This window comes from Gouania willdenowi, chromosome 16 (genome assembly GCF_900634775.1).
Source record: "Gouania willdenowi chromosome 16, fGouWil2.1, whole genome shotgun sequence".
Taxonomy (NCBI): domain Eukaryota; kingdom Metazoa; phylum Chordata; class Actinopteri; order Blenniiformes; family Gobiesocidae; genus Gouania; species Gouania willdenowi.
Window position 1 is genome coordinate 37,687,522 of NC_041059.1, and position 16,941 is coordinate 37,704,462.

General features: G+C 42.0%; 1 protein-coding gene across 1 annotated transcript; it reads right to left on the minus strand.

The window, feature by feature from the left end:
- Nucleotides 1-558: 558 nt before the first annotated feature.
- On the minus strand, nucleotides 559-16,281 carry LOC114478528 (macrophage mannose receptor 1-like). Its single transcript, XM_028471640.1, has 6 exons — nucleotides 16,209-16,281; nucleotides 15,243-15,292; nucleotides 7,107-7,508; nucleotides 4,890-5,225; nucleotides 3,745-3,842; nucleotides 559-2,104 (listed from the first exon to the last, which is right to left on the minus strand). Exons 2-6 carry the CDS (start codon nucleotides 15,265-15,267, stop codon nucleotides 1,982-1,984), a joined length of 984 nt encoding a protein of 327 aa, XP_028327441.1. The 5' UTR covers nucleotides 15,268-15,292; nucleotides 16,209-16,281; the 3' UTR covers nucleotides 559-1,981.
- Nucleotides 16,282-16,941: the final 660 nt, after the last annotated feature.

Here is a 16,941-nt window from a genome sequence, read left to right on the forward strand (position 1 = left end):
TGACTGCTGAGCTCTGATCAACTACTACAATCACAGGCACTCACAATCCTGATGTGAAGCTCACCCACGCACACACAACTCTACAGACACCATAGCACCCAGCCAATGCTCTGCAGTCATGAACCCCCGGAAAACCACCTCACACACACATAAACCAGGACACACACACACAGCGACAAAAAGTGCACACACGTTCGCACAGTCGCCGAGATCAGATCTGAGCATGTGATGTGTGCTCGACCAAAGTCATGCAAGCTCCGGTATTAATCAATTCTGAAGTGATCGCACGCTACGATAAGATCTCACATCTGGTCTGAGTTCATGTACGCAAATCTAAGTGTGTGGATTTGTGGTTTAATACAGCCTAGTCTGACTGAGACTGAAAATAAAGTATGAAACGATCCTCAGATGTAATTTAAGCATAAGCAGACACACATTCAGAACAGATCAAAATGGATTATTAAAACAAAATAGATCGGTTTGATCAGTGCACAGCGCTGAACGGGGGATTCAAGGGCCAGCGCTCGTCAGCCTGACTCTAAATTTAAAAAATTGTCTTGATCAAATATCAGAGATTTATGCTTTTAGACTGTGGGTGAATAACATTTCATTCAAATCATCACTTGCAGTTAGATAATTTAATTCAAACCTCAACCTGAGATTGTTTCAATACAGAAACGTGTTCAAATGAGCTCCTTAAATTCCAGTTTTCACAGTCCCAAAAAGCATGTTTGTTTTTCTTCACCTCAGCTGTGAGGATGCTGATTTTCATCTCAGAACGTTTTATTTCCTTGCAAATGTTTTTTTGACCTCAGTGGGCGGGGCCTCCGAACCAGGAAAATTTGAGGGTGTAGCATGTTCATGAAAATCAAATTCAGCGGCTTCGTTTATCAACCGCCGGTCATTAGTACGCTGGGATTGGTCAGATACAAATATTTCTAAAGTTCCACGTTGGTCCTGTTGTACGACACAATGTGCACTCAGATTTACACACAAGGTTGATCAATGAGGGCCAATGTGTCTGTAAATACACACATAGCTTGATGAAACCTCTGATTAGACCAGAATCTGCTCTTTATAGAAGCACAGTCAAAAACATCACCGTTGTAGAAAGGGCTTCCACAGGGAGCTGTCAGTCAATGCTCACTGAGGGCTGTGATTGGAGGAAACCCTCTCTCTCCTCCCAGCTTTTATAGGAGAGGCGGAGCCAACAGTCACAGTGATGCACAATGGTCCAAATGACGCTGTATTGCAAAATTCAATTGTAATAGCCAGCGTTCAACCCTTAGTGGGCAGTCACTCAGACATTTTACAAATAAAAATGCTAAATTAAAATACTTTTACTAAAATGTTGGACTAGGCTCAATGAACAGCACTACTTAACATGCAAATAGATATGTATTCAGCAGAAAAGTGGGTTTGGGGTTTCGTTTCTCTTTGAGCTGAACTTGAGCTGAAGTTGAATAACGTTGTCATTACACTGAAGTCAATGAGCCGCGCTGCAGAAAGGAAGGAAACTGTCCCAAGACACCGCTGCACCATCCCCTCACTTCCTCCTCTCATGCACCTTTAAACTCCAACCAACTTGAGGTTGGCGTCAACGTTGCAGGATCACAAAGAACCACAAGCCATTTATCTCTTTGAAATACTCCTATGACATGGCTCCAAGCAAACTCGGCCACTAAAACTCCTCCATTCATGGAGTTCACTGGCTTCACTGTTGACTCGTCAGTGTTTGTACTGGTGTCCATATAATTGTGATCTTTAATAATCACATTTAATGTTTGGATTAGTCTTCTTCTTCCATTTCTGATCGTGATTTACATTTACATTTCATCAAGTACTTCTATCCAAAAAGATCAAAATCACGCCGAAGCATTGCTTTAATATGTGTTTGTCTGTGGAAACACTACAGAGCACTAAGAGTCTGTCACAGTCACAATCTGACACAAAAGAGCATCTTCTCCTTTAGCCTAACTACTCAAAAAAAACTGTTATTGCAGTCTTCTTTATAGTCTTCTTTGATTCTCTGCTTTCCTGGTTCAGTTTTCCATTTCAGGCTGACTCTGATGGACACCGTGTTCTTCATCAGCTCATCCTCCAGCTGAAGAAGAAACATTAAGATCATTGAGAGCGTTCATTTAGAAACTAAAAAGATACATTAAATGTCACGTTTAAATGCAGGTCCTGGTTATTTAAAAGGTTAAATCCAGATAAAATGTATCTGGATTTTTTTATTATCCATGATCACGTAATTAATTTTACTTTTGAGCCGGTTTTTCAAAACAACATTGGATTGGATCAATCTGATCCGGATAGCAACTTTTCAGGATCACCAAATCTGGATAACCAGAGCTCATCTTTATTTGATCAAGGATGTTTACAGCCTTTGGAGACCCTGACCCACCTCCTGCATTCTGCCACAAACAAGGAGGGTCGGGCCAGCTGTGGGGCGTTTTGGATTGGCTACAAAAGCGCCTTAGTGGGGGTTCCGTTACCTTTTCACCAACCAACCAGAAAGGGTTTGAAAAGACTTAATTTCCTCTACTTGACTTTTGGCTTGGTTACTGCTTCAGCATATAGGTCATGGATAATATGACCTTAACCCTATTACAATATCTTATTTTGAAATACCGACCAAGACCGGAAGCAAATAAGAAGAAGGGAGTGTTTCTTACAAACCAAAACACTGCTTTTTGCTGCTGGTTGCCACAACCAGAACCAGAACCAGCAAACAGGACATGTAACAAGGGACGCAATAGTTAGACACTATTTCTGATTTGAATTTGTTTTGGATTTCAAAAACCAGTGATGCCATTGCTTTATTATTCTGTTTTAACATTGCATGCATCGCTAAATAATAGTATAAAAACAAAAAAAACAATATCTTTGATTGTGATGAATAAACTAATAAAATCATCAATTAGTTACAGACTTAAATATGTTAATTGTGGTCAATATTGACATCAGTTTGAGGGAATATTTTATGAGGCCAAACTCTTTCTACTTTGCTGTGGACCGATACTGTTATAGCCTACATAATGACTATAGCCTGACAATAAACAAATCAAATAATATAACCTTACAAATAAATTGGATCTATGGTATTTTACACTGCATGATCCAAATATAGTATTATTTAATACACTTTTAAAGTTTCATTACATTTTTGGCCTGAAATCCCCTCTGAATCCACCCTTCTGATGGGATCGGTTTAATCCAGATTTTTTTGGATCAAAGTGATCCCAATCCTTCTAAAGGGTTCTGAAAAACACAAATTAAAGTTTTGATCCGGATCAAAACCAAGATTGGATAATGTGATCTAATCCTGTTACGTTGTTTATTTTTAATTTTGAAAAACCCATTTCAAGATTTAATTCCATCCATTATCCAGAATCCGAGCAGATTACTTTTGAAAAACGGGCCCAGGAGCTTCTGCAATGATTGTTATGCAAATAGTGTAATAGTTCCTTCAGGCAGGAGGGGGCGTTGTAGTTTCCTAGGTCTCCTAGTCTGTTTACTGGGAGTATTAAACACTTACAATGGGGATATGAAGCCTCATGAAGCATTGACGCTTTCAAACTAGTTAATTAAAATGAAGGGTTCACACAAAACTATGTACAGGCCAAAATGTGCACAACTGGTATTTCAACCATGTGATCAGTTATCTATTAAATTCTAATGAACATCTATTGGACAAAGACACCCCTTTGAGCTGGACCCTGAATCAAAAAATGGTTTGACCTTCTGCAGGATGAAGGAGTGGCTCCGTGGGTCTGAGAGGTTGCCGGTGGTCGACTGAAGCTTCACTTTCACAATCTTGATCTTTCTTACTTTAAGGTCTAAAGAGTTCAAGAAACACATGACAATCAGAAATATAATCTATATCAACAGCTCACTTTTGCTCAGTTATTGTCAGTATGAAGGAATATCAATACAGCGCACAAATCACGGAACAATGATGAAAATGTTGTAATCTGGGTCCTCGTCCATGTGGATGCATGGATCAGGAGACTAGTGTTGTGAAAATAATGTGTACTTAAAGCCCTGATGACAATCTACAATAGAGACAGTGCACAAAATACCAAGTAATAAGGATTACCAGTGTAGAAAAGGAAGGAATGTACTGGCAAAGCAAAGTTTTTAGGTTTTTGTTAAACACATTGCACTGCCATGTTTAGGTACTGATAATTAACAAGACAAGACAAGTCATGACAAGTCCAGGAAAGGCAATACAAGGCAAGATTAGATTAGGTATACTGTAGGTGCATGACAGGACATGGGACAAGTCAAGACAACGCAAGGCAAGGAAAGGCAAGACAAGGTTGGTTATAGTGCAAGCTATGCCAAGGTAATCAAAGAAAAGGGAAGAAAAGGCAAGACAGGAAAATACCAGAAAAGGCAAGACAGGACAAGACCAGGTAAGGTGCAAGACAACACAAGATAAAGCACAAACAAAGCCCAGTTTCGTATAATCCACTATTGATAAGGCCAGAAAAAATAGACAACACAAGATGACTCTCAGTACAGGTGCAAGACATGACAGTAAAAGACTAGACAAGACGTGGAAAAAGAGGACCCGACAAGACAGGGTAAGATGCAAGACAACGCAAGACAAGCCAGACAAGGTTGGTTAAAGTGCAGGCAAAGACAACGCAAAAAGGAGAAGACAAGACAAGGTAAAGCAAGATGTGGCTTGATTGGGTAAAGTGCAAGGCACAACTAGACAAGGAAAGACAAGATAAAAATGGGTACGGCACCAGACAAACAGTCAAGACAAAACAAAAGAAGATGAGGTGAGACAAGCTTGGTTTTTCTGACTTGTACTGGTGCTAGAAACAGTGGGATGGGGAATGATGTGGACCAGCATGAACTGGTGAACGTTTTACTCTTTTGGCAGAAAAATGGCTTTGCGTTGTCACAGTTGTCATCGTCCCAGACGTGGCTCATCTTTATCACGCCACAGTGCTGCTCTCCATTGAAGTTGTTTGGTTGTCCATCTCTCCAGTTTCTGAACAAGCTTGTGCTCCCATCAGACCATCTCCAGGGCACTCGGTACATGCCTATCCACACTAGAGGGGTATGTTTTTCCAACAGAAACTGTTCATTCTCCCTTTGGCTCTCGATCATGGCCAGGTCAATGTGGTGCTCTCTGCAGTAATCTCGGGCTTCCTTCCATTTTTTTGAATCTTTAATCAGATGGTATGTTTTCTGATCCAACGTACCTATGGACGAACATTAGGAAAGTCAGAAGTAACACGGCATTATCTTTAAAAACCATGTCAGACATCTAATGGTTTACTATCAGCTCATAAAAAACCAAGAGTTCTGAAGTTATAGGACGAGAAAATATTTTTTGTTTGTACATTAAAAAATTAGTGGAGGGATTCAATAAAAAAAGAAAAATCTAATTAATTAGAGACTTTGTAATTAATTAATCTAAATTAATTGCCTAACAATATTTGACACAAGAAGCAACATTTTTCAATTTTAATAGATTTTGGTATCAATTAATGCAAACAATAAATGAGCTTAAACAACAAAATAGTGTTCATTATTTCTATTACTGAGTGCTAACATAATGTGCAATATGAATGAAGAATATTGTAATCGTATTGTTCACAAAGCACAAACTTTAATTTAAGTAAGTTATAGTCAGGCTTTTCTGGATTTTTTGCAAACCTTCTAAAGGTTTTTTTTTCTGTATTAAAATAAAAAACAGCACTTATTCCAGAACATTCCAGAGAAGTTGAAACTGAACAGTGTAAAATAGTTAGAATATCTGTGGCATGAAATAAACAGAGCAACTGATGAAGCTGATGAATTAAGTTTGAAATAGTTTTTCTACATAGCAGTTGATAAGTTGGGTCAGACGATGCTAACTGTAGCAGCGCTTCTAGCCCCGCCCACATCCTCTACCACAGAGAATGGTCGACTGTCACTACAATCATTTATCTACTGACTTTGTTCATTTGTCACTCATGGATTTATTCATTTTGGCTCTGAACTCTGTCTGAGTGTCCAGTGTGGATTGGAGACACTGTCTGCTCAGAGCAGTTTAGAGCTAGCACTGTCCGAGTATCAGCGCTAGCTGTCCATGCTAGCTGCGCTTTCTTGCACGATTTGCACACAACTGGGCTTTTGTTTTCTACCCAGTGTTATTATAAACTAAAATTAACGCTCACGAAGCACAGCAACGATTTTTCCTCGGAGTCTCCCGTTTCTTGCGTTGTGGTCTGTATTATGGGTATACCAGGAACTCGTGAAATGGGAAAGTTTCCGTGCTGTTTGGAGTGCAAAAAAAAGTGATTAACTGCATTTTTTTTGTGTGTGTATTATTTTTTTTTGTAATTAAGTAATCATAATTCATGCATTAAAGTCCCAGCCCTAGAAAAACATTTAAATTGCCAAACATTGTGCACATTTGGACAGCCGTCAACATATTACAGGTAACACATGGTTCACCTCTCCGTAAAATTAGCTCCGGTTGGCTTGGGGATACCTCTACAAGTCATGTATATAACATAATAGTTGTTTATTATTTCCAAAAAACACATCATGTGCACAATTATTTAAGAAAAACACATTTGAATTACTTTAGGACTTAAATGATTGGAGCATATGTAGGTGCTATAAAATAAAATAAATAATCGTGGTAGTTGATAATGATTTATTATTATTATTATTATTATTATTATTATTATTATTATTATTATTATTAGAAGTAAAAGAAGAATATATTATAATATAATAATAATTCTGATTATAAAATTATAATATTTAAACATATCTACAACTATATTAAATAATTATTATATAATTTATTAAATTATTCAATTTACCAGTATGAGTTATAACATGTTTGAATTGGTTTAAATGTGTTTTGAAGCTTGTACAATGCTTTTTAAGGCTGAACATATAGTTGAGACACTTTTATGCTTTCATTCTTTCCATAAATACTGTTTAACCTCCGTTTTGAACCCTTGATAAATAGAATCAGTTTCATCTGTTCTCTTCCCTTAATGACACACACTGATCAGTCATGAGATGACGCAAAAACAAAGCAGTTATTTAAGGAGTGGAAATTCTAAAAACTCAGTTCTTACCGTTAAAGCAAACAAAGTTTTTCTTTTCCTCACAGTAACCATCAATCCATTTTCCACCACTTAAAACGTACACACAGGTCTGAGCCGAACCATCATTGTCCGGCTGACCCGGGAACCAGTTTTGGTAACTGGGAACGCTCCATTCACCGCTCGCTGACCATTTCCAAGAGTTTGAGTCGTTGTTGAAAATGTTTTTCCAGGATTTGGAGTGGTCAGTCATTCCAAACCACGCTGCCCTAAAGGTTGTTTCAGGGAGCCTGCTGAGGTCATCACTGCTGCTGAAGGTTGCCAGGTCAGAGAACTTCTCCCTGCAGTGAAGCTGAGCGTTGGTCCAGCTCAGTTCCAGGTCGACGTAGTGGTACTGACGAACATAAACGTCTGAGCAGAGCGTGAGGCCAAACCCTGAGGACCAAGCAGCTCATTATCAAACTCAGTTAAAGGTGTGGTATTATGCTTTTCACCATCTTCATTTGTTCTAAGAACCCCAACAACATAGTATTTGAGGTTTATTTTCCCAAACTCCCAAAAAGTGACTTACTGAGCAGTTATAAAATCGGGCTGTTTTGGGGCCTACTTATGCATAATCATGAGTAGGCGTGTTTGTAGACATGTGTTTGCACATTACAGTAAAACACATGGCTATTCAGGCGGCTATTATGATTGTGAGTCAGACAAACACTGCTCCACGGTGTGTGTGTGTGTGTGTGTGTGTGTGTGTGTGTGTGTGTGTGTGTGTGCGTAAGCAGAGTCACACACACACACACACACACACACACACTCTCTCTCTCTCTCTCTCTACCCTCCGTATTTCTCCTCACATCATGCATTTAAATAATCTCCTTCTTCCCCAACTGTTGCTAGAGTCAGCCAGGTTTGAACACTTGACTGTTCTAGGCTTCACCTGCTGCACAAACATTCACACATTCTCACACACACTCACACACTGAAACTCTTACCGGTGACATGACGTCTCTGAGCAGCTGACGGACAAAACGGGGCGGAGTTAACTAAGGGATTATGTAAGGCAGTAGCGCAGGGTGGGAGATCATGTGATCAGGGGTTATTTTGTCTTAATTATTTTTTTTATATGGGGATTAATTTAGGATGTGATTTGAAAAATGCATTTGTTTATTTTATTAGAAAATCAGTTATCATTTGAAAAGGATGTGAATATTGATTTTGTTTGTATTCCTTAATAATTGTTTTTGGTTTAATTTAAACCACACCCATGGGAGGGGCTAACCTGTTAAAAGCAGTGTAGGAAGCTGCATAGAGGGCAGTCTTTCTCTGGAGGTGCATGTGGGAGCAATGTACCGGGACATTTCTGAAAGCCTCTCAGCTGGAAGTAGAGCTGGGACCAGGTTGTGGTTTTTTCTCTTGATGTAAATATTTATGTTCCACTGTAAATATTGAGCACCGGCACCATTTTTGGGAAAAATAAATGAAAGTCGACTTGCCATATAGATTGTCATGGTTCTTCTTTTTGAACGAAAATAGAACCCCGCCACATTGCTTCAAACACTAACTCACCGTAGCTGCTAAGTCACTTTCTTCTCCTCCTCTCCTCTACTAACCACAGGAATAGTCAATTTAAGGTGATAATCGTTTTTTGTGTCCAACCGCTGCGTTCTTATCTTAAAATATAAGTGATACTGGAGCTTGGTTGGGCGGGTGGGACGGATCGTTGTGGGCACCAGAAAATGTTATTTATTATTCTTATTTTCAAATCCAAAACTTGACAGGTATGAGCTAAAGGGATGTATATCACTGTAGCAAAACCATTATATCTGAAGTTTAATGGAATCTTCCGTGGCGTAAGGTTTATTTTTGGTTAAAATAAACCTTACAGCTGCTGGACACAATCATTGTTTATCAGATAAAGACACTGTATAGGCTTCATGGATCATTAAGTCCAAGATTGTTTACTAAAAAACTTCCACCATCAACACTTTGTTTGTTGTCATTTTGGTGCATTGCATTGTGGGACGTGGAGACGTGTTTTTATTTCATCCTGATATCACGGCCGTGAATACCAGGAACAAACTAGAGCAAAAATGGAGTCAATCACTGTCCTCCTTGAATGTAATAGAAACACAAGAAATCAAAGTAAGAATGAAGGAAAAGCACTGCTATGCGTCCATCTAAATTAGGACTCCACATCCCACAATGCAATGCACCAAACCTTTTCTGAGAACGTCAATAAGAGAGTGTTGACAGTGTAGCGTGACCATACATCTGGATTTACCCGGACATTTCCTCTTTTTACGTCTGGTCCGGGGATATTTTACAAATAAATGAAATTGTACGGGTTTCCCATGGACCTTGAACGCATCTCGGGTAAAACTTTCATTTAAATGACTGTAACTGCGCTTTGACAAAAATCGCCATACACGAGGAAAAGAGAAAGAGGACCAAAGTCCAAAAGAAAGAGTTTAAAAGTGTCAGGGACTAGGCTGAGGATCACCTTCAGCTAGTGGGAGGGTCACATATTCTGGGCGTTCCTGTCAGCACCACACCTGTAGTCAATCTGCTATAATCACATCACCTATATATATCCTGTCTGTGTGTATCTTCCTTGTTGGTCTGTTAGTCTTTCACGTCTGGTCCGTCCTACTCGTCAGTCTGGAGTCCAGGTCGGCCGCACACCCCAGGTTGAGGATCGCCCTGTTCCTCACGTCAGTCGGTGCTATATGTGGTTAAAATAAAGACTTTGTAACACAATCCTGCCTCTGAGTCCTGCAATTGGGTCCTGTCTGCTACCCGTGACAGAACAGACCAACCATGATGGACCCAGCAGACTCTGACCAGCTTCGAGGAGCGATCAGGAAGCAGGGGAGCCGCCTCACTCAACATGATGAGCAGTTGGCTGGGTTAACGGCGGGGCTCCAAGATCTTTCACGTCGACACGTTTCAATGGAAACACAGTTAACTCAACTCACCGAACAGGTCCAGATGCTCATCACTCGTTTCTCAGCTCCGGAGGCCCCGATCCTCCCATCGGTTTCGCTGGCTGCCGCCGCCGCAGCGATCCCGTCTTCACAGCTGTCAAACCCAGCGCGCTTCTCTGGGGACTCCGGAGACTCGCGACCCTTCCTGGTCCAGTGTGGTCTCCATTTCGAAATGCAGCCAGGCGCATTTCCAACAGAGAGGTCCAAGGTGGCGTATATGATTTCCCACCTATCGGGGAGAGCAGAGGCTTGGGCCACCGCGGAGTGGAATAGCCGATCTCGGCTGTGTGAGTCTGTGGACGTGTTTGCTGACGCGCTGTCAAAGATCTTTGATAGACGCCCTGGTGGACAGGAGGCGGCACGGGCGCTGGCAGCGCTGCGTCAGGGCAGAAGGTCAGTGATTGACTACGCAATCGAGTTGCGGACTCTCTCCGCGGACTGTACCTGGAACGAGGCCTCACTGAGGGACACTTTCCTCTATGGGCTGACCGGGCCTGTCCGTGATCAGCTGTTTCCGATGGATCTCCCGGAGGACTTGGATTCCCTGATCGCCCTGGCTGTCAAGATGGATAATCGTCTGGCGGTTCGTGAACGCCTCAGGCAGACGGACGCGCCGAGAGGAGGAGCCACGAACGGACGTGAGGACCACGCCCCTCTCCGCCCCGCTCCGCAACAGGAGCGATCACTCACCGCTGCACAGCATCCAGACGAGCCGATGCAGCTTGGCCGCACCGGCATCTCCACACAGGAGCGACATCGGCGTCTAACCAGCGGCCTGTGTCTGTACTGCGGCCAGCAAGGGCACAGAGCTGCAGTTTGCCCGTTAAAAGATCAGTCTCACCTGGGTTAAGGTGGGCTCCGGTGAGACTTAAGAATTCCTCCACTGCACCTTTAAGAAGACTGACGCCTGCTAAACTCAGGTTTGATAGCACCACTGTAAACGTTGACATTTTCATTGATTCAGGTGCAGATGAGAACTTTATGGACATTAAGTGGGCTGAGCAACACAATGTTCCCACTGTACCGTTACCATCGCCTTTAAAGGCTTTTGCTTTAGATGGACATGAAATTTTTTCCATTGATGAAAAAACACTTTCAGTTGAATTATTGTTTGGATCCTCCCATGTTGAAAACATTTCTTTTCATTTAGGTCTGAGTCCATCTTACCCAGTTATTTTGGGCCTTCCTTGGTTACAGATACACAAGCCCCATATTGACTGGGAATCGGGAGTGATTTTGAGTTGGGGAAAGGAATGTCCTGAACAATGTCGGCCTTTAGTTAATATTGCAGCGATTGATATTTCAGAGTATCCAGACCTGGATCGAGTTCCCAGCTGCTATCATGATCTGAGAGAGGTTTTTAATAAAGATAAAGCTACGTCGCTGCCACCTCATCGTCCTTATGACTGTGCCATTGATTTATTACCGGGAACCACTCCCCCCAGGGGTCGTATTTACTCACTCTCACAACCTGAGAACCAAGCTATGAGGGAGTATGTTGAGTCTGCTTTAAAGGCAGGTATTATTAGGCCCTCATCCTCCCCTGCAGGAGCAGGATTTTTTTTTGTCGGAAAGAAGGATAAAACACTTAGGCCATGCATTGATTACAGGGGTCTGAATGAGATTACGGTTAAGAATCGTTACCCACTGCCCCTTATGACATCAGCTTTTGAACGTCTGCAGGGTGCCAGAGTATTTACTAAACTGGATTTACGTAATGCTTATCACTTAGTCCGGATTAAACAGGGGGACGAGTGGAAGACTGCTTTTAATACTCTGTCAGGCCACTATGAGTACTTGGTGATGCCTTTTGGGTTATGCAATGCTCCTGCAGTTTTCCAAAACCTGGTCAATGATGTGCTGAGAGAAGCACTAAATAAGTTTTTGTTCGTGTATTTGGACGATATTTTAATTTTTTCTTCTGACCTAGCTAGTCATGTCGGTCATGTTCGGTTTGTTTTGGAGCGCCTCCTGAGTAACCGTTTATTTGTGAAAGCAGAGAAATGTGTGTTTCATGCTCTCTCAACTTCTTTTCTCGGACATGTAATCTCTGAAGGTCAGATTGAGATGGACGAGGGGAAGGTCAGAGCTGTGGCTGAATGGCCGATCCCGGGTAACCGCAAACAACTTTTGCGTTTTTTGGGGTTTGCTAACTTTTATCGGAGGTTTATTAGAGGATTTAGCTCCATTGCTGCTCCTCTGCATGCCTTAACTTCTCCCAAGGTTCCGTTTTCTTGGAATCCCTCGGCTGAACGAGCATTTTCTGTACTCAAGGCCAGGTTCACATCTTCACCTTTGCTGTGTATTGCAGATCCAGGGAGGCAGTTTGTGGTGGAGGTGGATGCTTCAGATGTGGGTGTTGGGGCGGTTCTGTCTCAGCGGAGCGTTGCAGATGGTAGGGTGCATCCGTGTGCCTTTTATTCCAGGCGCCTGACCCCTGCTGAGCAGAATTATGACATTGGCAACCGAGAGCTCCTGGCCATAAAGTCTGCATTAGAGGAGTGGAGGCATTATTTGGAAGGTGCGGAGCACCCCTTTGTGGTATGGACTGACCATAGGAACCTTGAGTACATAAAATCAGCCAAGAGATTAAACTCTCGTCAGGCACGGTGGGCTCTGTTTTTTACCAGGTTCAATTTTGTGGTGTCATATCGCCCTGGTTCAAAAAATGTGAAGCCTGATGCTCTTTCCCGTGCCTTTGAGCCGGATCCGGCTCCTCGTTCCCCCACGCCTATCTTACCTCCTACCTGTGTGGTGGGGGCGGTGACGTGGGAGATTGAGGAGCGGGTTCGGCGGGCTCTGGAGGGGGCAACGATACCACCAGGTTGTCCTCCTAATCGCCTGTTTGTGTGTTCCCCACAACGATCTGGGGTCATTCAATGGGCCCATACTAACCGTTTGTCTTGTCACCCAGGAGGTCAGCACACCCTGTTCACGGTGAGGCAACGTTTTTGGTGGCCAGGAATGAGCAGGGATGTCCGTGAGTATGTCAGTGCCTGTCCTGTTTGTGCACGTAACAAAACCTCTCGTTCTCGCCCCTCTGGTCTTTTACAGCCACTCCCGGTACCCACCCGGCCATGGGCAGACCTGTCCATTGACTTTGTCACTGGTCTCCCTGAGGCAGAGGGGTTTACTACCATTCTTACTGTGGTGGACCGGTTCTCCAAGATGGCCCACTTTGTGCCATTGGTGAAGCTCCCATCGGCCAAGGAGCTAGCAGAGGTGATGTTGACTAATGTGTTCCGCCTCCATGGGTTCCCACGGGACATAGTATCGGACAGGGGACCTCAGTTTGTGTCTCGTTTTTGGAGGGAGTTTTGTAGACTGTTGGGAACGACCGTGAGTCTTTCTTCCGGTTACCACCCCGAGTCTAATGGCCAAACGGAGAGGGTAAACCAGGAGTTGGAGTCCATCCTTCGTTGCCTGGTCTCTGACAGCCCGGCTTCTTGGTACAGGCAGTTGGTCTGGGTAGAGTATGCCCATAATTCTCTTCCCTGTTCTTCCACTGGGCTGTCTCCCTTTGAATGTGTTTTTGGTTACCAACCTCCCCTGTTTCCTGCCTTAGAATCAGAGGTTAGTGTACCGTCTGCTTTGATGTTGGTGCGGCGTTGCAAGCGTGCTTGGCTTAAAGCAAGAAGCAGGCTCCTGCAGTGCTCTGCAGAGCGTAAAAGGCTCGCAGATCGGCGTCGGGTTCCCGCCCCTGCTTACTCTGTCGGCCAGCGCGTGTGGCTCTCCACCCGGGACCTGCCTATCCGCTCGGAGGCCAAGAAGTTATCCCCTAAGTTTATTGGACCCTATCCGATAGTTAAGCTGGTTGGTCCCTCTGCAGTTCGCCTTCGCCTGCCTCGCTCACTCCGCGTCCACCCCACCTTTCATGTTTCCATGGTTAAACCTGCTAGGGTTAGTCCACTGGTTCCCTCCTCTAGGGCCCCTCCTCCTCCCCGGGTTGTAGATGGTGAGGTGGTTTATACTATCAGGCGGCTCCTGGCAGCTCGTCGGCGGGGACGTGGTCTTCAGTACCTAGTTGACTGGGAGGGGTATGGTCCTGAGGAACGTGCATGGGTTCCCTCTAGGGACATCTTTGACCCGGACATGGTGAGGGATTTCCATCGCCAGCATCCTGAAATGCCTGGGCCGTCTGGGGACGGTTGTGGAGGGGGGGGTACTGTCAGGGACTAGGCTGAGGATCACCTTCAGCTAGTGGGAGGGTCACATGTTCTGGGCGTTCCTGTCAGCACCACACCTGTAGTCAATCTGCTATAATCACATCACCTATATATATCCTGTCTGTGTGTATCTTCCTTGTTGGTCTGTTAGTCTTTCACGTCTGGTCCGTCCTACTCGTCAGTCTGGAGTCCAGGTCGGCCGCACACCCCAGGTTGAGGATCGCCCTGTTCCTCACGTCAGTCGGTGCTATATGTGGTTAAAATAAAGACTTTGTAACACAATCCTGCCTCTGAGTCCTGCAATTGGGTCCTGTCTGCTACCCGTGACAAAAAGACCAAATAACAGTGGATTCAATGAAAAAGGTTATCTATTGAAGTGTATATTTAATCATTATTTAATGTTCTGTAAGCAATGAGTTTTTTGTTCTTTTGTTTTTGGAGATGTTCTCATATTTTGTCAATGATTGAAAGATTTCTAGGAGGTTAATATGAGATAATAAAGGTGATTAACTTCAGTCACCACTGGTTTCAGACTGTTTTTTTAAGTCTTTATTATGAAGACAAAAAATATTTTTACCTTATGGACAATAACGACTTATTCATTTGTTATATTGTATTTTGCCATCAAAAGGTAGATTCAAGAAAACGTTGAGTACTTTGAGTATGACGAGATCGGCCCAAGTATCGTCTTTTTTGGAAATCCAAATATAGTCACTCTATTACAGTGGAGACCAAAATAAGCTTCCGAGCAGCAATTTCATTCTTTCTGTAGACATACGTTATGATTTTAACTGAACAGAAGCAGCTTTAAGCATTTTTCACATCTTCCTGCAAACAGATCACACAAGCAAACAAATAGATGTGGGTGAAAATATGAGCTCCTTGTTGGAGATAATGATGACAACAAAAACACACAAAATAACAACAAAAACACACAATGCAGTAGTCAGACATCCCCAATACACTTTAGTTTTACCAGCATCTTAATCTGAGAAAACATGAATATGTTTTTATTCTCTTACCGACAAAGAGGACAATCAGATGCATTGTGTCATCAGCATCTGTTTGTTCACTGAAAGATGAAAAACAAAGAATAAGACTCCGCATTGAAGATAATCTAGTATGTTTTATTCCACTTTAAAAGTTTACTGATTAATGTAAAGAGTCTGTGATCACACTTATCAAGTACAAAACATCTGTCGAGGTGGAAACCAGTGAGAATGATCAAATCTCACTAAAAAGAACTCTCAGGTTGAAAAAAAACTCAAATATTGTCCATCTTTCAGTCCATCAGCAGGGTGGGGGTCAATTACATTTTTCAATTACATTTATGTCATAAATTATCCATGTTCAGTAACAACTTAATTATGATTATGATGACCAGCATTTCCCCCCTAATTACAATTAAAACTATTCTATTATAAATACGGTCTCAATTGTTCAAGTTCAAAGTTAACCTTCCTCTTGTGTTAGCTTTCTGTTAGCATCTCTTATGATAATGGGTCAGTTTTGACCCATGTCTTAAATCAGCTGTAAAATACACCAAAAAATATTATGAATCATCCAATTTGTTTTTAATCTCTTGGTTACCTCGTTAGGTTTACTAATCAATGACAATAATATCTGTAATATTTTTGGTGTTGGCCTTTTGTCTGTCAGTATAGCCCAAGATTATTTTTATTTATTTATGGTAAAATAAGCCTCAAGAGAACTGACAGGTAAACTTGATATGAAACGTATTTTAATAATTAATTTAACTACACGTGTGTAAGCCATTGAACTGTAACATGGTTTCCTGGTTTTGCATTTAATTAAATTACATTTAGTCAATAATCTGAATTTATTTATGATTACAACAGCAACAGATTATTTCAATTACAATTATAATTACGTCACAGATTTATTTAATTATCAATTACGCGATTACAATTATAATTGACCCCAACCCTGGTTCAAAGCGACTGAAAGCTGTAAACGTGTATACTTACATGAAATAAACAACGGTTCAGCAGTTGTGGTCCTCAGCCTGATGATGAAGTCAGATCTTATATCTGTCTATGAGTCTGAGGGCTGCATTGTTTTTGCATGGCATTATTTCAATAAACAAATATGGAATAAGACACATGAGATGGAAAAACATGACATGTGATCCATTTCTGCTCAATCATGGGACACTGGAGTCGCTCCAATTCAAAGTGTTTGAGTGACTCTGGTGTGTCCTCAGAGCTGTAGGACAAAAGGAGGAAGTCTTTCTAAACCTCATTTATATTGGAAATAAGAAAAAGATACTTGGTTAATTTGTTTGCATTTCATTGATGAAGCGTTTATATTAATAGCGTTCAAAATAGTTAAAAAAAATATCCCTTTGTCATTCTCCATCTTTACAAAGCTACAAAAAGGCTGATCTTCAACTATTGCACTTCAATTAGTCATCATGTCATCTTAACGGGATCCTCCACTGTTTTTACAAATGTGGCCTAAAATCTTTGAAATGTCCTTATTAGATTAGATTATATTAGATTAGATCAAGTTAGATAGATTTAATTAATCCCATGGGAAGACTCCGTCAGGGAAATTAAAATTCCAGTAGCATTACAGAAAAAAAAAAAATAGCAGCACACAGGGTTGAAATCTATACTATAATTCAAGAAAGGTCTGTGTGTGTGTGTGTGTGTGTGTGTGTGTGTGTGTGCATGCATGCGTGTGTGCGTGCACGCGAGC